The sequence below is a fragment of the Amblyomma americanum genome, chromosome 2 (genome assembly GCF_052857255.1).
Source record: "Amblyomma americanum isolate KBUSLIRL-KWMA chromosome 2, ASM5285725v1, whole genome shotgun sequence".
NCBI lineage: Eukaryota > Metazoa > Arthropoda > Arachnida > Ixodida > Ixodidae > Amblyomma > Amblyomma americanum.
Window position 1 is genome coordinate 661067 of NC_135498.1, and position 23576 is coordinate 684642.

Genomic DNA, 23576 nt, shown 5'->3' on the forward strand with positions numbered 1-23576 from the left:
TTGACATACTGTTTACTGCGCCAGTGGTGTTCTTGTTGGTTCAGAATAATATCTGTAGAGAACGCAATCTTGTGACGCAGTTCACGTTGTGCACATTCATGGTTGTCCAACAGCAAAGAGGGTGCCTTCTTACGACACATTGGAGCCATGCAGGGCTCGATGGCAGACATGAACACTCGGTAAAGAAATAGAGAACGGAGCCGTGGAAATTGGCATGAAATAAAAACGAAAGACATTGTTGCAGCACGGAAACAGGAGTTGTATATCTGTGACGTAGTCCACTGCCTAACAGCCTACGTAGCACTTTTCTGTCTCTGTTCCCTAGAAGGTTTGCGCAGCACCATCGGAGCTCGAGTAAGGAACACTGTGAGCATTACACAATGGCTTCAGTTCGCTTTGGATTGTGATGTGTGCGCATAGCATGGAGCCTCTTGTGTTCTGCGGCGCATTCACTGTCCTAGCATCTCCTGGGAGCGAACAGCAGCATCGCGTCACATGGCAGTCTCTCCTTGCGGCCCGTTTCTGGCCTTGCGGGGCTTTGCAGCTTTGGCGGCCGCGGCGCCTGCTGCCTGGCCATTGGTGCTGCTCTCCTTGTTGGGATTGTTGATGACCACGAGGGGCTTGGGCTCCCAGTAGTAGTCGGTGGGCGTCTCCATTTCCAGCTGGGGCTCCAATGCTTCCCGCACCCTCTGAAATGCACGAAACACATTAGAGCGCAGTGCAAGGACTCACAATTGCTTTAGAGCACGAGGCAAACAAAAGAGCACGTCAGAGAACGACGAAGCTAAAACGTATTTAAGTTTGCGTGAAGCGTACAGGGAGCTATGTTTTGGTGATGAAGTTATCAATTTGATTGGAGAGTTGTGTTCCTTCAAACAGTTTTGGTTTTCTCACGTGAGTGAAACACACGTCCGCTCCTGATATTTGAGACTGCAGCGCAGTATATATCTTTGTGACCTATTGTAAACTAAAACAGGCAATAAAGACAAAAAAAAAGACGCAGCGATGGCGTAGAGGTAGAGCATCCGCCTCGTGTGCAAGAGGACCGGGGTTCGAACCACGGTGCCGCGCAATTCTCCACCGGGTACAGAATAGCAAGTACGTTTGCTTTTGAGCGCAACTGGGGAAGCCTATCCCTCTCCTCTCTTTCTCCCCCATTTTCGATTTTCGCTTATTTTCTGTAATTTTTACTCTTTTTGTTCTCTTGTGCTTTTTTCATGTTTCATTTTCGTTTTATTTTCATTTTCTTTAGTTTTTATTTTAATTTATTTTCACTTTGTTTTATTTCCTAAATTTCTAGTCTTTTACTTCATTGCATATATGTTGCGTAAGAACTCTTGCTTAATCAACAAACATTTTTGTTTTATTTACCATACAACTTATGATGGGCAGTTCGTGCAGACAACTTCCTCCTACAAGCCCTCGCCACTCATGAGCTAAGAAAGCTTACGCCTTAAAATTAACTCCGCGTGTCGATGGAATTGCATAACCAGGCCTGAGGTGCGGCCTGATCTCGGTGACCAGAACCGACAACGCACTCCCTCACCAGAACAGGATTTGGGCACGCTGGCGTAGTACTTGGCCACAACCTCCTATGTGACTAAACCAATTAACCCTCGGCCCTCAGTCCCCAGCGGCTGCGGAGCAACTGACCAAGGCGGCGGCGAGACCAGAGACGGAGCGGAGGGTGCTAGAATCTCTGGCTCCGGACAGGCCGCCATTGGAATCTGGACCTGGCAACATTCAGCGCTAGAAACCTATCCAGTGAGGCTAGCCTAGCAGTGCTGCTCGAGGAACTAGCGGGAATTAAATGGGATGTCATAGGGCTTAGTGAGATTAAGAGGACAGTTGAGGCGTATACAGTACTAAAGGGTCGGCACATACTGTGCTATCGCGGATTAGCAGATACACGAGAACTAGGTGTGGGATTCGTCATCAATCAGGATATAGCTGGCAACGTGGGTGGTGCCTGAAGGTAGTGCAGGTAGTGCAGGCTTACGCGCCTACTTCCAGCCAGATGACCAGATGGTTGAAAGCTTCTATGATGACGCGGAATCAGCAACGAACAAAGTAAAATCACAGTGCACTCTACTGATGGCCGATTTCAATGCGAATGTAGGCAAGAAGCAGGCTGGCGACCAGGCGGTAGGCGACTAGGGATAGTTTCTAGGAATAGCACGGTAGAGTTATTAGTAGAGTTCGCAGATAGAAACAATTTATGAATCATGAATATTTTCTTCCGCAAACGAGAGAACAGGAAGTGGATGTGAAAGAGCCCCAATGGTGAGACTAAAATGAAATAGACTTCATACTATGCGCGCACCCTGGCATTTTGAAGGATGTGGAGGGCGTCGGAAAAGTGCGTTGTAGCGATCTAGGTCTCGAATTAGCCTAGATTTGAAGAGGGAACGGAAGAAACTATTGAAGCGGAAGCCCATTAACGAGTTAGTGGTAAGAAGGAAAGTAGAGGAATTCAGGATTTCGCTACAGAATAGATATTCGGCTTTAAGTGAGGAAGACGATCATAATGTTCAAACAATGAAAGATAATCTCACTGCTATGATTACGGAGCGCGCCGCAGAAGCAGCCGGTGGGATGGTTCGACAGGATACCGGAAAGCTATCTCAGGAGACGAAAGATCTGGTCAAGAAACGCCAAAGCATGAGGGCATGTAACCCTAAAGACAGAATAGAACTAGCAGAGCTATCGAAGTTAATAAATAAACACAAGGTAGCCGATATAAGGAAGTTTAGTATGGAGAGAATCGAGCATGCTCTAAAGAGTGGAGGGCAATGTCATTAGCAATATGGACAAGATAGTTAAAGTAGCCCGACGGTTCTACATAAATCTATACAGTAGCGAATGTAATCAGAGCATTAATGAGACAGACAGTAGTGCATAGCAATGCGTCATCCCGTCAGTAACAAAAGAGGAAGTAAAGAAAGCCTTAGGAGTAATTCAAAGGGGAAAAGCAGCTGCTGAGCATTAGGTAACAGCAGATCTGTTGAAGAACGGGGGTTAGTTTGTGCTAGATAAACCATCCACCCTGTATACGCAATGCCTTATGACCTCGACCGTACCAGAAGCTTGGAAGAGCGCTAACATTATGTTAATTCATAAAAAAGGAGACGCCAAGGACTTGAAAAATTACAGGCCAATCAGCTTACTGTCCGTTGCCTACAAGGTATTTGCTAAGGCAATCGCTAATAGAGTCAGGGCAACGTTAGACTTTAATCAACCAAATGATCAGACAAGCTTTCCTAAAGGATATTCCACAATAGATCATGTTCACACTATCAATCAGGTGATAGAGAAATGCGCAGAATATAACCAACCCCAATATATAGCCTTCATTGATTATGAGAAAGCGTCTGACTCAGTGAAAACCTAGCATTCATGCTCGAACTGCGGAACCAGGGTGTAGAAGAGTCTTATGTGAAAATACTGGAAGATGTCTATAGCAACTGCACAGCTACCATATCCTCCATGAAGTCAGCAATAAAATTCCACTAAGGAAGGGCGTCAGGCAGGGAGACACGATCTCGCCAATGCTATTCACCGCCTGTTTACAGGACGTATTCCGAGGCCTGAAATGGGAACAGTTGGGGATAAGAGTTAATGAGGAATACTTAAATAATCTGCGATTCGCTGATGACATTGCCTTGCTGGGTCACTCAGGAGATGAACAGCAAAGCACGATCAATGAGTTAGGCATGCAGAGCAGAACGGTGGGTCTAAAAATTAACATGCAGAAAAGCAAAGTAATATTCAACAGTCTAGCAAGGGAACAGCGGTTCACAATTGGTACCGAGGTGCTGGAAGTGGTAACGCGTAAATATGTCTACTTAGGGCAGGTGGTGACCGCTGATCCAGATCATGAGAGGGAACTAACTAGAATCAGAATGGGGTGGAGCCCATGTCCTCTTAGATCATGAATGGTAGTTTACCAATGTCCCTCAAAGAAAAGTATACAACAGCTGTATCTTACCAGTACCCACCTACGGGGCAGAAACGTGGAGGCTAAAGAAAAGGGTTCAGCTCAAGTTAAGGACAACGCAGCGAGCTATGGAATGAAAAATGAGTGATGCAACGTTAAGAGACCGGAAGTGGGCAGAATGGGTGAGGGAACAAACGCGGGTTAATGACATCCTAGCCGAAATCAAGAGGAATAAATGAGCTTAGGGAGGGCATGTAATGCGAAGGCAAGATAACCGCCGGTCCTTAAGGGTAACGGAGAGGATTCCAAGAGAAGGCAAGCGTAGCAGGGGGTGGAAGAAAGTTAGGTGGGCGGATGATATTACGAAGTTTGCGGGCATAGGGTGGACGCAGCTGGCAAAGGACAGGGTTAATTGGAGAGACATGGGAGAGGTCTTTGCCCTGCAGTGGGTTCATGCAGTGATCATGCAAAATAGAATGTGTGACAGACGACGCGTTTAACTCTGCAGGAACGGCCACTACGCGGAAAGATGACTCGAGGGGGCTGATAGAACTCTTTTGAAGCGAATACTGAAAAAGCGCATGAAAAAGCATAGGCGGGCGCGCTACATCGTCTAACTGAGCCGGATTTGTAGTACTGTGATGTTGGTGTAATGTAAGCAATCACAAAAAAAATTAGCAGTGGCTTAGCTCCGCTACGCCAGGATATACGTAGCGGGAGGTACGTTTCCCTGGCTGAGCTTGTTGTTGGCACGGTATGTTTAGCAATGAGAGACATGTCCGCTTGAAATTTCCGGCTCGCAGATGCACTTTCGGAAACTCGAATGGTGTGATCAGTCACACGACGGGCCTTCACATCCTCTTCGGTCGGTTGCCGTTGACTGACGCCTTCCATAGGCTCCATCTCGGCCGCTGTGCGGCGTCCATTACGCTCGGCAGCCTGGCGTCTCCGTTCGGCAAGGCGTTCCTCTCTCTGTTCGGGTGTCTCCGTGCTCTCTTTGCTTTCTGACGCTCATTCTCTCTTTGTTGAGTAGCCAACAGCCGCGCGACAACCACAGGATCGGAAGAGTTAATCTGCTCTTGTCTATACCGCCGTTTAGCAGCGGCTGGACTCTCCTTCTGTGCATTCATATCAAGCGTTGCGATACAGCCGCCGATTACATCTCCGCTTTTTATACGCAATGCTGCGCATGCGGCGACGCGCGGTTCGGATGATGAACGTGGTGTGACGTCATACCAAACGGCGGCCGCGGCGAGCCGCGCGGTGTGACGTTATGCCAGATTGCGCCGCGAGCGCGCAAAACACAGTAACCGTCTCACATATCTCGGTGGACACCCGAACCGCGCCGTAAAGGAAAGGATAAAGGAGGGCGGGAAACGACAAAGCGCGCGGCGCACACACTCCTCCTCAACGGTTGCCATGTAAATGGCGCATGGGCACAACTGGCCTCCCGCATGTACCATGGTAAAAGCGCATGCGCACAACTGGCGTCTCGCCTGTACCACGAAATGCTTGACTGGTAGCCTAGTGTAGCTCCCCCTACAAAAAATATTTTCAGCAACGCTATTGTTTTTGCCCGGCTGGCAAATATATGTGATTGTGAAGGGCAAAAAAGGTACATGTGGTACGTATGAGAACACACGCGCTCGACTTGCCAATTTGGAGAAAATAGATGCATACTGATGGTGCCTTCGACTAGTCGCTTTAGATCGCTCTGAGAGGCGACCGCACATTCGGCATGGTCGAAACCGGCCGCTCTGACTACATTCGGCTGGTTCTTTCTGAGCGCTCGCCTCCACCTCAGAGCGCTCTGAGGCGCTCCGAGAAAAAAGCCGGAGCAGCTTCGAGATGAGTTCACGTGACAGAGCCACTTCCGCCATTTCGCGAAAGCGGTGCGAGGCCTCGGCGTCATTTACGCGTAGGCAGAAGAAAGTGTAGGGTTTTGACGCAGTCACGCAGTAGTAGCGTCCTTGATGTGGTGTGTTTTGCGGATGCCGCGCTGTGTGAGGCAAAATGTCTAAGAGACGCCGGGTAACTACGCTAGGAACGCGGTCTGTGTTGCTGCCGCATGACAACAGCGATCCCAGCAGCAGCTCAGACGAGCACGATAGTGCTACTTGTAGGAGAATCTCGATAATGTAGTGATCACTACCCAAATTCTCCTGGGTGTTCCACTACGCAGCGTGAGGGAGGCGGTGGGTGAAGGTCCAACACGTACACCCTCTCGTGATGCTACCATCACGAAGTGGGACACGTTCCGCACCTCCCGAGCAGCCCGCACTCTGCACACCATCTCAGACATAGCCACTTGGTGCGACCAACTCCAGCGTGACGTCCACGCCGTGAGTCGCCAACTCCCAGAGGACTGCCCTGCAGACGCGATGGATTCCCATCTCCTGCACCTAAGGGAGGCCAAGGCGGGTCTCGAAAGGAGGTGGCGGCGTCAGCGCTGGAATAGAACACTCAGGCGCCGACTGGCCCGGCTCAACAAGGAGATTGAGACGCATGCTGCAACTCTGTCTCGCAAAATTGGGAATCTCTCTGTAACAAGCTGGACGGCATCGTGAGCCTGCCCCAGGCCTGGAACCTATTCCGCCATCTCATTGATTCGACTCAGTCCAAGACACACCAGAAACACAACCTCATAAAGCTCATACACACATCCGAGGCCTCCCTGCAGGAACTTCTCGAGGAGCTTCGTGATCTCTACTTCCCCGCATACCCCTCCGCCGACCACCCTGACTACACAGGCTCTCCCAACGACCTTCTCGACCAACCGATCACCGAGGCGGAAGGGAGGGCAGCACCTCAGCGCCTCAACGCGTCCTCAGCTCCTGGCCCCGACGGAGTGCACAAGGCACTCCGCAACCTCAATTCCCCCTCCGTCAAAGCCCTAACCGACTACTTCAACGAATGCTGGCTGCGCGGCGCCCTCCCACCTCAGTGGAAAGAAGCCAAATTAGTCTTTATTCCCAAATCCGGCAAACCACTTCTCCCCGCTAACCTCCGTCCCATCTCTCTTACTTCGTGCGTGGGCAAGCTCATGGAGCGCATTCTCCAGACCCGGCTCAGGCGGTATTTGGAGAACAACCTTATGTCTTCGTGCATGCTTGGTTTCCGCCCGGGCTTGTCCACCCAGGACGTATTTCTACAGCTAAAGTACCACATCCTTGACTCCTCCAAGGGCGACACCAAGGCTATCCTCGGCATCGACCTAACAAAAAATTTCGATAACGTTACCCACGCAGCCATCCTAGAGGGCCTCCACGCCCTAGGCGTAGGCCTGCGGATCTACAATTACGTTCGCGATTTCCTCTCCGAACGAACAGCCACACTCACCGTGGGCGACCACCGGCTGTCCGGTGTCTCACTGGGAGCACGGGGAACACCTCAGAATGCTGTACTGTCTCCTATCCTCTTTAATACAGCCCTTCTCCAACTCGCCCAAATATCCGACATACATTTCATCCTCTATGCCGACGACATCACTATCTGGGCTAATCGAGGCAGTGATGCCGACATGGAACACAACCTGCAGTCGGCCCTCAACATCATCGACTCATACGCTCGCGCGACCTAGCCTGCTCCCCTTCTAAATCAGAACTCTTCTTCTACCGCCCCAGGCCGCACGACCCTGCCAACTCTCCCATCTCACTCACTCTAGGATACCACCCATTCCCCTGGTCTCCAAGATTCACATCCTGGGCCTCGTCCTTCACTCCCACGGCGCGCATAGCAACGCCATCCAAACTCTCCAGACCCAAGCCCAGCAAGCCACCCGTCTCATTGGCGCGTGGCGAACCGGCGTGCGGGTCTGCGAGAGCGGAACACTCTCCGCCTCACCCAAGCTTACATCACGAGCCGCACGGCGTGCTCATTACCCTACCTCCCCCTAAAGCAGAAGCAGCGGGACCGCATCAAGGCGCTCCTCAGGAGCTGCACGAAGGTTGCCCTCCACCTACCCCCCCAGCACCTCTACTACCCGGCTCCTCAACCTCGGTACCCACAACACGTTTGAGGAGCTGGCAGAAGCCGCCCTAACAGCACAGCTGACCCGCCTGTCGAGTACCGCGGTAGGCAGCACTCTACTCTGTCAGCTAGGCATCACCCCGATCACCCATCCTACCGAAGGGGTTATCCTACCTCCAGACCTACGCTCCAATCTCATCATCCTTCCAATCCCTAAGAACATGCACCCCGAGCACGACAGAGAACGCAGGACAGCCCGCGCCAAAGCCCTGGACAAGCTCTACGGCAACAGTCCCGAGGTAGCCTACGTGGACGCGGCAGCGTACTCGTCGGGCTGCCGCATGGTTCTCGCCGTCGCTAAATCTCAGGCCCGATTAATCGCATCAGAATCCGTCACCACAGACTCATCGGAAATTGCAGAGGAAGCTGCCATTGCACTCGCTCTTGCCTCCACCTCTGCCACCAAAATTATCTCCGACTCAAATTCCGCCCTATCCCATTTCGCCAAAGGCCTGATATCCCGCACCGCGGCTCGTCTTCTACGCTTCTGGCACACCACCCAACCCGTAACCCTTACCTGGGCTCCCTCACACGCAGGCCTCCCGGGTAACGAGGAGGTCCACTCCCTCGCCCGAGGTCTCACTTTCCGGGCCGGAGTTGGACCTCTTCCGCCATCCCGGGAGCGTCTGCTTACGTCCAAAGATATTCCTGCCTACTACCGAGATAACCGGCGCGTTTACGCACCGCCGGCTCCCTCCCTAACCTTAACCCAGGCCTCCCACTGGCAGCGAATCCAGACCCGAACTGCTCCCTACCCTATTCTCCTTCATGCCCGCTACCCCGATCAATTCTTTTCTTCTTGTAAGCTCTGCGGGAAACCGGGAGACTTCCTTCATGTTCTCCTCACATGTCCTACCATCCCACACCCTCCATCCCCCACCACGGCGGAGTCATACTGGGAGACTCTCCTGGCCAGCTCCGCTGCTACTGACCAGCGCCGGATAATTACCGACGCCCTGAAGCGGATAGCCCTCCAAGGGCTGTCCTTTGCCCTGTAAGGACAGCCCCCTAACGGTTGCCTCCTGCCATGTTAGGGGGTTTGCACCCCCCCCCCCCCTGTATTTGGCAATAAATGTTTCCACCACCACCACCACCGATAGTGCTATCCACAAGGCGATGTTCGAAAAATGAGCATCCCGTGGGACGGAAAGCCGGGGTAGCGATCGATACCAAGCGGCGGCCGCGATGCAAGCTATGTGCGACCACGTGCGGCTAAAGGTAATCAAGGGACCTTACATGCGGCTTACGTAGCCCAGTGTAGCTCCCGCTACAAAAACTGGAGGGGCACGGGATAGCATTAATGGGCTAATGCCCACATATGCGGAATTGGTCATTCTCTACTCTACATTCATAGATCCTTGGGAGCCCCCATACGCGTACCAATCTGGGCGCAGTGGTGCAGCGATTAAGCAATGCAGCACTGCACTGCGAAGGCAGGTGCTGCCACCGGTGGGTCTTGTGTGAACCAGGTTGCTATCCCCGAACAACTCGCGACCCATCATTAATATAACTGCCACGGACCTGCCACGATGGGCAGTTTGTTCACAGTCCGGGGAGCAGGTTGTGATGAAGCCACAAGGTGACGTGGCCTATATAGGTTGCCGGAAGGGCCGGTTGCTCCACACAACAAAGACAACGACTCGACACGTAAGGAACAGGACAACCACTCTTATTGCTAAAGACACAGGGAATATACACACACAGAAACAAAGAACCACACAAACAAATACACCTGTGCGAACAGCAAGTAAGACACTGACATAAATAATTTCATGCGTTGAGGCTGGTGCACTTTTCACCTCTTGTTTGGTATTTCCCCATGTTAAACGAACCTGACGACGATGAAGTATGTCAGAATGCGAAAGCAGACGTTGGCAGCCCCGTTTTTCATCTTTCTTTTTACCCTCTTTGCAATTCCTGCAATGTAGCGCTACGCGCGAGTACGGGTCGGCTGACAAGGCCCCCAAATGTTCCTTCAGACGGACATTGATACACCGGCCCGCCAGGACAGCATACACCTTCCCACAGAATAAAGGCAACTTTGTATACAACCGCACACGCGCAAGGTACACACAGTGACTTGTGATTGATGTTACACTTGAAAGGGCTATTACTGGGTGACATATCAATTTTCTATCGAATGCGGGGACACAATACAGCCAGCTTCAGAGGTGCAGAAGAAACAACGTTTATCCCATAGCGATGGGCCACGTTTTTAAGTTATCAGGCTGATATGGGATGCCCGCAACCTTTTTGCCATTACACGAATCGCCACGCTGAACAGCTTTAAAGTCAGATTTCACACATTTTATTAATTTCTGAGACACTGCAGCAACTACCGATAACGGATACCTAGCTGCAAACAATTTGTCTCCCTGTTGGAAGCAAACCTTCAGTAAGGCGGCGCGAAGGCACGCCTTTGCTATACCATTTCTTACAACTTTTGAGCGGGCCTTTGATGAAAACAGTAGCAGAGCTTTTTGTGACCTATAGTGTGGGAGTTCCGACAAGTGTATGCCATGAGCCACTACCAATTGACTAGCTGCTCTACTCCGGCCGCACCCGCTGCGAGCCTTCAGCTAGTGTTCCTGCTCCCTGCAGGACGTGGCCTTGTGGTAGAGAATCCGCCTCGCATTCGGGAGGTGCTGGGCTCGATCCCCACCGGTTTTTAATGGGTACAAGATTTCCCTGGTGTTCGGCTCGTCTGGGTGAGATGCTTGGGAATTGACCACAGTTGCTCTGACGGATCAGTGATAAGTTCCGCCGTCAACAACCTTAAATCCGCCTCGTGCGGTAGAAACTCATTTTTTCTGGCATAGGGGTACTACCGCCCTGGCGTTAAATAAACTGACAGGACTGTTACCATTGTGTACAGCGAGATTCAGCGATAGCTGTTGAGGGTTCATTTGTCGTGTGCACGTTTAAATTGTGCTGATAACTGCCCTTGCTCATGTATGTTGCTTATCAGCGGTGATGTCAGGCAGAGCACATTTGCCTTTTGTCCCATCGCTCGATCGAGGCGCTAGCACGTCTATAAGCACGAAAACTCAAGTTCTACCCAGATGTTTTTGCAGTCGAGGCCTCGGCTTTCTCCTTGCGATTCGAATCGCCGTTCCCTCTCTCCGGCGACGCGATCGATCGCCTCTTAATCTTTCTCGCTCTTCATCTGTTTCCGCATAGCAGACTTGCACGGTCTCCGCTTCTCCGTTTCGGCTGTACTGCATCGCGTGATCAAGTATCGTTGGCGCTCTCTTTAGCGTTGCTGTTCATATTGTGCGGATTTCATTCATGATTTACCATTTGCAAGTTCCTGCGGCGGCGACTTCATTCTTCGCCTCTTCTTTATGGCACACGCCACCGCGTTTATCGCTCTATCCACTCATTGGCTGCAGATGGCGCGACGCTCTTGCCAGCTTACCCGAGCCAGAATGTCGAGCGACGGCTCTTCTACTAGTCACCCATCTAGTGCTAGCGCTCCAAAAACAACAACAACTTGGAGGCAAGCGGCTCACCTCGATGATACCCGACGCCTGCGTCCTGTGGAGTGCCTTGGCGGCGAACACGGGCACCACGCTGGCGATAAGGCCGAACAGCACCCAGCCCACGATGTCCACCCACATGGGGAAATGGTGCTTGTTGCGGTACCGCAGCCTCGTTAGGGACATTCCCCCGCACACCATGATCGCCTGCGACGGCACGAGCACACACTGACGGCAAACCGTGGCCACTTTCACTGTAAACTTTGATAAGAGCGAAAATACACTACAAGCTTCGAGTAAATAAGTGAGACATGCCCGACAGTTCTGGACAGAAACATTTTTGAAAGAGTTTATGAGCGCAATTTTTTCGCATACTTTTCCGTATCTTTCGTACGGATCTCCCGTCGGCAGGCTTACATTTTTGAAGCGAAGAGCTTCACTACGATAGGTAAAGCAGTTGTCGCGTAGGCCGGAGAATGACCTTGAACGACCTTCAGCCCAACCACGTTAGCCGTGTATGACCATATGTGGTACAGTTATGGTGTCCAACCCTTGATCCCTGATCTTGACCCATGACCTTTAGTTGACCTTCGATCTTTGACATTGGGTGACCTTTGGGTTAAAATTTGACCTTATGAACGTCCGATGGGTGGTGTGAAGCCGCGTGATGAAATCCGATGAAGGTGTAAGACCATGTGATACCACGTAATAGCCACGTGGTCATGCGGGTATATGCAGAACGACTGTCGCGAGCGTGTAGCGGAGCTACTATGGACGAGCCTGAGACGCTTAGCAAGCGTGCTTGCTTTTCGCTGAATTCCGAGGTTAGTCAAGTTAAGCCACCGCCATTTTTTTATTTTTTGCTGTCGCCACAAGCGTTCCTCATTGCATTATTATGGCAGTCTTAACTGTTCGATGCGTGCGGTGGAAAAACTTTAAAAGAAATATTTTGCAACACATCGGAATAACGGACGATTACCTTCAATATTTACATATCTACAGATCTCCCGTCGGCAGGCTTGTAACTTTTTGCTATCGTCAAAAGCGTTTCCCACTGCTTTTTTATGGCAGCCAATTAACTGCTCGATGCGAGCATAATGGACGCGTAAATGCCACCGCATCCATTCATCTCTTACGCAAAATTCAGCTTGAATGGGTACAGACACAAAGTATTGGGGCGTCCGTTTTTGCCACGAAATAGGTCAACAGACCTAGTGATCACGAAAATGAGCTCCAAACGCCAATGCGTAGCGTTAGTAATCATGATTTTGTACCGGCAGTTTCGGTCGGCGCCAGCGCTGCATTACCTTTGAGGTCACGGTCGACCGGCGGCCCACCTGGACTACCAATGACGTCGCCGCCACTGAACGACCACGGGGTTCGGTGACGTCACAACAATTGGGACAAGTGCGCCTTGACGTCATTCGATGCGGGTGGAAATTCCAAGCGGCTCTTCGGACAACAAAAAAATATTAAATCATGCTCCACTACAAAAACTTGCCACTTCTTAGGCATCTTATTACGCCCACGAAGCAGTTCGTATCGTTTGCTTGCGTTCGAAATTTTGCGTCTGCACTCCTTTAACGTCCCACATAACAAGCCAGAGCACATCTGTGTACCTTCACGCAGAGCGTCCGACTCGAACACGTATTTTTGCCGCCATCTTAGAACCGTTCCGAACCGGTTCGGGAATCCGTTCACCTTTTTTGCAACCCGGCACAGTTTTATTTCCGACAAAATTAGACGCGCTAGCCAGTACTCACCGAAAGCTGTCTGCGCTGTAGGCTTTGCGAAAATGCCACACCGCCTATGCTACAGCAAGTCTGGCGTCTAAGAGGTAACTTAACTGACGCTTTCGGCAATTCACTGTGCGCCCGGTTGATGTAACACCTTGAGTTTATTGGAGTCTCGCACTTTTACATGTTTGTTTGCGTATATGGTTTTAATCAAATCGTTAGCACTGCCCTAATTCTTAAATCACTGAGTGGGAATAGCTTCCCTCATTTTTGTGTGTCATGTATCATAAATATGCGAAACATAAGCGCAACGACCAAGCCACGTTTTCCAACATTTACTTCCGGAGGCATTCCTTGTCTCAGACAGTAGGTACTAAGTAAAGACCTTCAAGATGGATCATTGGCGCAATAAAGAAAAAAATTGCTCAGTGGCTGTCGCGGGGGCCGCATTTCGATGATGGCGAAATGCAAAAACGCGCCTGTGCTGTGCGATGTCAGCGCACGTTGAAAAACCATGAAGTTAGTATAACGACTATAGAAAGCTGCGCATTGGAGCCCACACAAGCCAGTGGGTAATGCATGTGCGTCGCCATGATCCGGCGGTTTGCGTGTTGCCAGCTGTTTAGTTCGTTGGAATATGGCGGCATGCTGTGTAGTTGCGACTGCTGCAAACAACGGCAAAATCTTCGCGTTTGGAGCATTTCTGACTGTACGTAGCGTCGTATACCTTCATATGGCTACTGTTGGGAATCAGGGTAACGTGGTCGGGCCGGAGAAGGGGCGAGGAGGATCGCAGACGTGGTTACGAAGGAAAGGGCAAGTAAAGCTTTATAGAGACTGTTTACATAATGTACAAGTAAGAGTAACTGAGATTGCCTCTCACTTAAAGGGAGCTTCTTAGATCTCCCAAAGGAAGACAGTGTGAAGCGAGTCTCTTGGGAAGCGAGTGTCTCTTGGCCCTCAGTACCAGACTAGCAGCCCGTTAAATACCCTTCGTATTCCCCAGATCCCTGGCTGGGGAATACGATGCCCAATCAAATGAGAGGACGAAGACACTGGTGGTACCACCCACGGCAGGGGGCGGTGCTGATGCTCTCTCAGCTCGCCGATGGAAAGGGTAAAAGACGCTGTCACGGTTTGTCAACACAGCTGCCGGGTGGGCTTCGACGTGGCACCGGAATGTCAAGCCGTTTCCCCGCAGGGGGGTGAACGACCTTGCACTTACCCGCCTGTTGTCCGAAACGCGGGAACTCTGTCGAAGACGCAGCCGCCCTCCGTGATTGATGAAAGCAACGCTCCGTTCGGCGGCACACTCGGCCACGTGGCGCCGCCATTGTCACCGCGAACGCCAGTTCAGACAACAGCGTTTTTTCAGAAGACTCATTCGCGAGGGAGTACGCGTCTCAATCCATTTTGGCTGGAAGGCACACCAGCCATAACAGTACATTGTTTCTCTAAATTGTTATTTGAAGGCGACTACCACGACTGTGACGCGCTTGGAGTGCATTTCGTCCGTCGATAGCACTATGTATGTCCTCTGTCCCGATTGCCAAATAATCATCATCAGCCAGACTACACCCACTGCAGGGCAAAGGCCTCTCCAAATAACCTTGTCCCTTGCCAGCTGCGGCCACTGCATCCCCGCAAACTTCTTAATGTCATCCGCCCACCTAACTTTCTGCGCCCCCGGCTATACTTGCCTTCTCTTGGAATACGCTTCGTTACAAAGCAATAACCTTTTTAGCACGAACACGACAGGAAACAGAAATACAGAAAAACAAACACGGGCGCTACTTGCCACTGATTTATTGAAGGTAGAACCACGGCATATATGCATTCACAGGCCTGCGCAGGCGCAGCTTAACAAGTAACCTAGAAGGTAGCCAGCAGAAAGTTATCACACTATAATATCTACAGACGCAAAAGAAAAATCACCTCAGCGTTGTACAGAGCAACTGAAGTGTCACTAACACAATCCGATCCCGCTTTCCTGATAAAAAATGCCCCCAAGGTTTCACGAGTGCTTTTTGATGAATTCTGCCTAGAGGCCTTTGCCCTGCAGTGCGTGTATCCAGGCTGATGATGATGATGATGCCTAGTATTGACACGCAACGGTAACGCGGTTCACAAGCTGTGCAAGCAATGCAGTGGTCAAGATTCGTGCGCTTTCTATTAGCCAGGTCTTGCGCATGCTCCCTGAGTCGGTCGCTAACGCACGCCACGTCTGGCCGATGTGATTTGAAGGTTATTGCGCGAGCGTCGACCGAGAACAGGAACAGCGCCAAGCCCCAGAATCCTCTGTTGTGGCGAGGGAAGTATCAGGCCAGCTTCCCTCGCTCTCTTTGCTGTTCCTTAAGCAGCCGCCACTCCCTGCTAGGCAAGCAATTTTCTTTCCTTTGCTCCATCGGACAGGCAGTGATGGTATTGCGCGCGGCTTCGCTATTATCTACAGCTGGACGCTATACGAAGGTGCATCTGGCGTGTGTAACAGCAGTTATACCCTAACGCAAAAATCTTTTTCGAAATCTAATCGGCACACAAAGAGAGTATGACGCGGCGATGTTGTGATGGTATATTTTTTGCAACTCGGAAAGTCGTTCAAATGAAGCAGTGCTGAGGATCAGTTTTACCAAATCTTTCCCACCAATTTTGTTATCGTCCGCGAAGATAAGAGGTAACGAAGTCCGCACTCGATTGCAAAGAATGGAAAGCTTGGAATAAAGAGGAAGGGTGGTCATTTCGTCGCGGAGGTTATGATTGTAGCATTGAACAGCAAACGAGGGAGAGAAGAATGCGAAATCGTGACTTTCATTGTTCCAAAACCGGCCGCTAGGCGCCTGGAACGCTAGGCCGGTCGACGCTCGCGCGATAACCTTCAAATCGCGCTAGACTGTACACTTGGCACAAGACAGGCGGATCTTGCATAGAACGTTCATGGCCCACTTAACAAAACGGTTTTCGCGGTTCTTTTGACAGCCCCGTTTTTAGTCTTCGCAAGTGACGCGATCGCACAGTTCAGCGAGTTTCTTGGGGGCACGTCAAACCGATTAGCCACCTTTTTTTTTAGGCTGCGGGTGACCTTGTGCATGTACGGGACCACTTCCGGTCTCTGTTGACCCTCCAGGGGCTTCGCAGCAGTCGTGCGCGTTCCGGGCTTCATTTCATTCCGCAGCGTTTACGCCACCGACGCCACCACCGACCCAGAGCAGCCAGCTAAAACGACCTACACAAGTGACGATCGAAGCTTGCTTGCATCTCATGGACACACGACCTCCGGAGCGTGGACTCCTGGCAGAGCGTTGCAATCAATGCCTGTCTTTACTATTTTGGAATGTGCAGAACTGTATGGCAAAAGCTCTTACTCATCCCGCTTCGAGATTTCGTGGGGTCTGCTACCACCCTGAGATCTTAGAGCCACCTGTGGAAGCAACTAGAAAACAGCACATCTAGCATTGAGACTTGTAGCGCCATCTGCAATAGCATTGCAGAAACAACGACCTGCCCCTTGCGGAACTACTATATATACTCCGACAACAGTTAAGGGGCACCAATTCCGGGGACAGTTGTGTATCGAATTTGGTAGGCAAATAAAACCCTATGGCTTGTGGTATAGAAATAAAACCACAATTAAATAATAGGTAAACAGTGTATACATGCAATTACTAATTGAAGCGTTACAATATCGCACCGCAAGCCGAATTCTAGGCCCACCTTGACCCCCCAAACGAAGCAAATTCCATTTGGGACGTATCTTGAGGGGGTGTAACTCGACAACGGGTAGACGTGCATCGTAATTTCTCTGATAGATGGCGCTAGGCGTCGATCGCTCCTCTAGGCGGCGTGCGTGCACGCGTAGCCAAGAACGGTGGCAATCTATCCCGTTTCAAAGGGGACGGTCTTATGTTCCATCCATCCACCGGTAATGAGCCGTCTCCCTCGGGAGCTCCTCTGAGATGCGCTCGTTTCGCCGAGACGTTCACTACTACAGTGTGTTCGAAGAAGCACATGGATGTACCTCCCTTTAATCTCATTCATATCAATTCTAGTAAACAAAACAGCTAACGCTCGTTACTTCAACGTCTTCCAGACGGTGCCGGCCTTTTGGGGCACGAGGGAAATACGCCCAGCAAACAAGCCTTTCCTTGAGTTTTAAACGTGTCTAAGAACTGGAGAATACCCTCCCGCGGAAGCTCATCAGTTAGCCCTTTGCCATGAAGTTTAAAATCATCGAGAAAAGACTTCAGCGTTTGCTCATATGAAATGGGGAATTTCTTGCTCAATAGAATTAAAAAGCTGACCATTCAACGAAAAACTTTAAGGACTTTGTCACTGTTAAAATGATTAAAACGATCGTGTAAAGAGCGATCGATGTATGATAAAAAGACGTTGTACCAAACTGGTGCAATGCATGAACCTATACAAACACCTTTCTTGTACAGATAAAACTTGTCGTAAAATTTGATAAAAGTGCGACAAAGATAAAAGTCTAAGTTCTTCATATTGATGCCTGCTGCATTTTGGAAATTAGCAGCCCCATTTTCATCTATATATGCAATCTTTGACGGCAGCGGACAGTTCAGGATGAGGCACAGCATAAATGAGGTCTTCCAAATAGATAGAGAAGGCATAATCTACATATACAAACACCTTTCTTTTGCAGATAATACTGGTCGTCAAATGTCATAAAAGTGCTACAAAGATAAAACTCTAAACGTGCTAAAAAGTTCACCATCATGATACCTGCTGCATTATAAAAATCAACAGCACCATTTTCATCTATGCAATCTTTGACGGCAGCGAACAGTTCAGGATGAGGCACAGCATAAATGAGCTCTTCCACATCGATAGAGAAGGCATAATCTACATCACTGCTATTTTGAAAAAAAACGAACAATGTGAGTTGAATTCTTTACCAGGGAGGGATCACTTATATCGAGGGCATCCAAGACTTTTAAAAGGTATTTACTAACACAGTGTTGTCACCTTCGTTCACAATGGTACGAAACGCTTTATGTGTCTTAACGCTAAAGAAAACATGCAACGCACCGCTTCACTGACAGTTATATCTCTGGCGAGTCTCTCAAGATTTAAACGCTTTCAATGCTCGCATATGTATAGGTTCATGGGTTGCACCGCTTTTGTGCAACATCTTTTTATCATACATCGATCGCTCTTTACAAAATCGTCTTAATAATTTTAACAGTGACAAAGTCTTTAAAATTTTTTGTTATACGGGCGACTCTTATCTCCAAGTGTTCCCAATTTAGGCCTCGGAACATTTCCTGTAAACAGGCTGTGAACAGCATTTGCGATATCGTATCTCCATGCCTGAATTCCTTCCGTATTCGAATTTCATTGGTGACTTTGAGGACTATGGTAGCTGCGTAGTCATTATAGATATTTGCCAGTATTTTCATATAAGATTCTTCTAAACCGTGTGTCCGCAATGCCTGCAAGACTGCTGAGGTTTCCACCGAGTCGAATGCTTTCTCGTAATCAGTGAAAGTTATCTGGCAACACCCATGCACAGATGTTGCGCCTTTGCCACTAAGGGCCTTGGAGGCGAAGGCGCCCATCCGAGACCTTTTGAGCCCAAGGGCGCGGCCTTCGAGGACCTGCAATCGCAGTGCCGTTCAACGTCAAAAACTAAAAGCAAAAAAACCTATTCACCTAACGATGTTTGAAAACATCTTATAAAATTACGAAAAGTTTGTATGGTTTTGCTTTTTGGACCTGTGTTTATATTTTATGCCCAGATTTCGAGACAGTAAAATTGTTGCAGCAACACCGAGCGCCCCGGGTGGCTTAGGCAATACACAATACCTGCTGCTGAGGTGCTGGAAAGGCCTTCGAGGAATGCCGTGTGACAGAGGTCTTACGTTAATTCTAAGTACATTTCATTTTGTGGCTCCTGCCGCTAATTCTTATCTTTTCGTAGCGAACCGTAAATTAACATGGGTAAAGTGAATACATCTCGCATTAAACAAATTTTGGTTTCGTTTATTTGATATACCGATGCCACAGAGAAAAGTAAAATCATAACAAGGTCGGCTGAAGCCCATCTACGCTCACATTTTGTTTTGTTTTTTTGGCCCTGAACTCGTTTGAACCGGTTCTAACCGGAACGAAATGTCCATCTGGAGTCGAACCCCGAACTAAAACCGAAAAACCGTGAACCGGAACCCGAACCGAACCCGAAAGAATTCCGGTTCAACACCCTGCTGCGTATACAGGGAGGCAAGTTTTTCTAGCAAAATGTCCGCACCATCCCTCAACAAACCTAGAATAGCGCTATATTATAAGACCCTAATAATTAAATAACGCATAGCGAGGCGCAGATGGAAGGTGGACAAAACTCCTCCCCGGCTGCTCCACCACCGAGGAAAGGCTTGTGCTTATTTGGTGAAACAGAGTAATTAAGTGGTCCACATCGCTGGAGGTCCCGTGCGCGCTTGTGCACCCCATACCACACTATTTCAAATGCGGTCAGCCTCCCGCTTGGTCCCATTGAGGTGTCCCAAGCGAGCAGAAAGGTTCCCAGAAAAGGGAAGACCAGAAGCGACCGCTTTTTCTCCTCCATGTGTCGCTTTCTTCGCACGGGGCGGAGCGGTGAAAGCGTGTCAGTTGACAATGCAGGCTGGTGTCAGCGGGTCTCTGCATGTGGTGCCTGCAATTAGAACCTGTTCGCAGCGGAATTCCACAAAGAAAAGACTAGGATTGGTCGAATCGCTTTCAAACTGGCGACTGCCGAGAGGCGAAAAGAAGAAAAAAAAAGCGACCGCGCGAGTGAGCACTCATCCAGTTCTTGGCGGAGGCCATCGACACGCGGCCCGCTTCAGCTGCTCAGTCGCCGCCGCGGCGAAGAGCCAATCAGTGCAAGCTCTAGAATACGGCTTCTGAGGCACGTCTATGACGCAGTCGGCTTGCCTTTCTCTTGTCGGGCCCGATCCCATGTGTGCTTGCGACGCATAAACGTGATCGCTTCTGACCTCCACCGCAGTTTAGCCATCTTGCGTGTTGAGACGCCGACTCACCACAAACACCAGCGGCGTGATGAGGCCCCAGCAAATCCTGAGGTAGATGTACGGCACATGGTGCATGATCTCGTTCTGGCCGCTCAGAAGGTTGTGGCCGCCTGGAAACGAGAGAGCAGCAACACCGTTAGTCCAGCTGAGGAACGTAGACTGCAGAAAGTATCACTGACGGACTACGCCACAGCTCGATCACCGTTTCGACGGCCGCGTTCGGTTCCGGCTAGACAAGTACTACCACAGCGTGGAGGGTGGGCAACTAGCAAGAGAACTGGCTCAAGTCGCGATGACGTTGAATGCGTTTTCAACAAGTGGTTGCATGTGGCATACTGCAGGCTTAAAGACGAGATAATCTGGCTCCCGCGAGACGCTGCGCAACGGACAATGCCACAGGCATTCTACGACTCGTTCGGGGCTAATGTAGCAGTCATCATAGACTGCCCTGATAGACAGGCCATCATCGTATCTCCCAAGTGAAACATGGTCGCCGTATAAAGGTAGCAACACAGCTAAGTTCCTGAGTGGGACTGCTCCACAAGGAGTCTTTACTTACATATCTGAAGGTTGGGGAGGCAGGGCAGGTGATAAACATATAACTGAACACTGCGGTTTTTTTGGACAACTTGCTGCCTGGTGATACCCGCCCACTGACGGAAACGAAGATTTTCGGCCACTGGCCGTGGCGATCGTCGGCGGTGAAAAAGGCACTGCTCCGCTGCACGATAGGCTTTGACTTTACCGAACGCTTGCCCACTTTGACTTCAATTTCCTGCCACTCTCTCTTCTCCTTCACCTTTTATCCCCCCACCTCTTTCCCCCCTGCAGGGTAGCAAACCGGTTACTCTTCCGGTTAACTCCTCCTCCTCCTGGTGCCTGGTGACGTCGTAATCGCAGATAGGGGTTTCAACATAAGTGAAAGTATACTGTGCAAGGATTCATGCGCCAGCGTACACCAAGGGAAAAAGACAACTTTCGGCAGAAGATAAGCAAAGCACAAGAAAGCTCGCAACGTGCGAATACATGTGGAAAGAGTAATTGGACTCATTAGGAATAAGTTTATTAATGCGAAAGCATTTCTAGGCTATGTCCCGTGTTTCGTGTCCGCGAAACTTGTCCGCACGATTACGTCATCATGTGAAGATAAATATGCAAAAGTTTGATTGTGTTCGATAGTGCGTGATGAGATCTTGCTGTGAGAAAAATTTGGTGGATAAGTTGTAATCAGTTAATTACTTAATTCTAGGCTTCATCCCGTGTTTCGTGTGCACGAAACTTGTCCGCAGGATTACGTCGTCCTGTGAAGATAAATGTGCAAAAGTTTGATTGCATTAGATAGTGCGTGATGAGATTTTGGTGGATGAGTTGTAATTAGGTAATTACTCAAACATGGAAATTACACTTAGACGTCACAATAGCCACGAATGTCGACATAACATCTGGCCGTCACAACAGCCACGGACGTCGACATAACACCTCGACGTCACCCGATGACGTCATGGCACGCGTACTGGCGTCTTGGAAAAAAAACCGCGTTAGAAAAAAAGAAAATAAAAATAAAAAGTGCAGACATGAAAATAAACAAAATCTCAAATAAAAATGGAGGGAGAAAGCGAGGAAAGGGACAGGCTTTCACATTTCCGCTCTTAAGCAGACTTAAGTGCAATCCTGTACTTTTCATTCTGAAATATGAAGTGCCTATCGATTACGTTGTGCGCCGGCCAGGAGATAAAGTCACACCACTCGACGAAATTGTAACTGCGTGTTGTGTACTGTCGAACTTGTATCAATTGTTGCTGCACCAAAGGACGCCACTGGATAGCAGGCGTCAGCCTCAGTGGATGAGTGACTGTGAATCCTGCTCCAGCATATCTGAATAAAAGAGACTCTGAACCTGCTGATGGCATTTTCATTTCTCAGCACCATAGTTCAGTTATTCCGATATGGGGCCGGGTGTTCTGCAGCCTCAAGACTCACTTCCAAGGCTGGAACATGAGGCAGTTGTCTAAGTTGATTTACAGGTTGCTTAGTACTTGGGTCCTTTCCGGAAACTCTAGACAAAACCGCAGTGCGGTTTTTGATGCTCGCTTGAGTGCTACGCATGAAAAGTGGACAGGAAGGGTTGTCGCAAGCAACCATCCTTCCAGTTTTGGTGCACGGCAAAAGCAATAGATATCACTGGGAGACTTAACCACTGGACCAGCGTGCTGTCTGGTGAAGCAGCCGGTGAATGCTCGGGCAGGATTGCATGAATGAAGAATTCCCTTCCGGCAGCCAGAATTTCGCCACAAAACTGCTCGTCTTTCTGTACCTTGTCCACATGCAGCACATTAGGTGTCCACACCAGGAAGTGGCACATCGTCATTTGTGTCTGTACTTGGTCGCTGGAGCTGTACTACACCATTGACAGTTTCTAGGCAGGAACCATCTCTGTAACGTCCTTCACTTCTCTGATGGGCACTTAATTTCGACAACACCCTTTCCACAGCAGGTGCAACAAACAAGACCGTCAGACATTGCTCCAACGAAAGGGCACCTTGTACTCAAATGCAACGTGTCGTGCTTCCGGGTTTCACTCGTTTGGTACGCTCTGAAGGCACAGGGCTCATTTTCGAACCCCCATGTGATGGCAAGGGTCTTTCTTCACTGACTGCTTTTCAGGATAGCATACCAGTTCTAGCAGTGATATGCTAGGGCTTGTGTGGCGCACCCTTTTCATTACAGAAGCAGTCGCCCTGCCCGCTCGGTACGAAAACCAATTCGGCGAACTGCCCTGTTACCTTGTCAAGACGTTACGGTCTTTTCATTTATAATTAGTGATGGCATAATATTGTCACTACCTGAGGAGCCGTGCAGGTAGGCGCCGGGGAGAACCCAAGACTGAGAGCTTTTAATTAGAGAGCCAGGGTCCAGGTCACAGAGCCAGAGCGCCTCGATAGCCAACCATCGCTTCGTCGTCATTTTGACTAAGCGTGGAGCCGCGTGGCGCGTTAGGCACGTGGCATTAATCCCCCCCCCCCCCCCCGCGAAAGCAAACATCGTCTAGAATGTGGAATGTGGAGATGTGGAATGGGTTATGTACAGGTAGAGAAGGAGGAAAAAAAAACGAAAAATAGGTGCGAGGTGAACTATACATCTGGCGCTAGTTGAGAGGTGAGGAGAGTCAAATTCGCACGCGGGGTAAGAAGACAAAGGTACGAAACACAGCGTGCACACATCACGCGAAAAGTACAGTTTTAGGCGCACTACACGGACGACTTCAGGCCGTTAACGCTGACGGCCGGCGACCACAGTTCCATCGGGAACAACTTCGTAGTTGACGCTGTTCAGGCGGCGCAGGACTTCGTACGGGCCGAAATGCCTATTG

General features: G+C 49.9%; 1 protein-coding gene across 1 annotated transcript in view; it reads right to left on the reverse strand.

Annotated features, from left to right (window-relative positions):
* Positions 1-209: 209 nt before the first annotated feature.
* LOC144120414 (sodium- and chloride-dependent GABA transporter 1-like) overlaps positions 210-23576 on the reverse strand; it is a 166557-nt gene continuing 143190 nt past the window's right edge. The window contains exons 11-13 of the mRNA XM_077652757.1: positions 20216-20316; positions 11479-11652; positions 210-689 (exon numbers count right to left, since the gene is read on the reverse strand). Of these exons, the coding sequence (XP_077508883.1) occupies positions 492-689; positions 11479-11652; positions 20216-20316 (473 nt within the window). The 3' untranslated portion in view covers positions 210-491. The remainder of the gene's footprint in view (positions 690-11478; positions 11653-20215; positions 20317-23576) is intronic.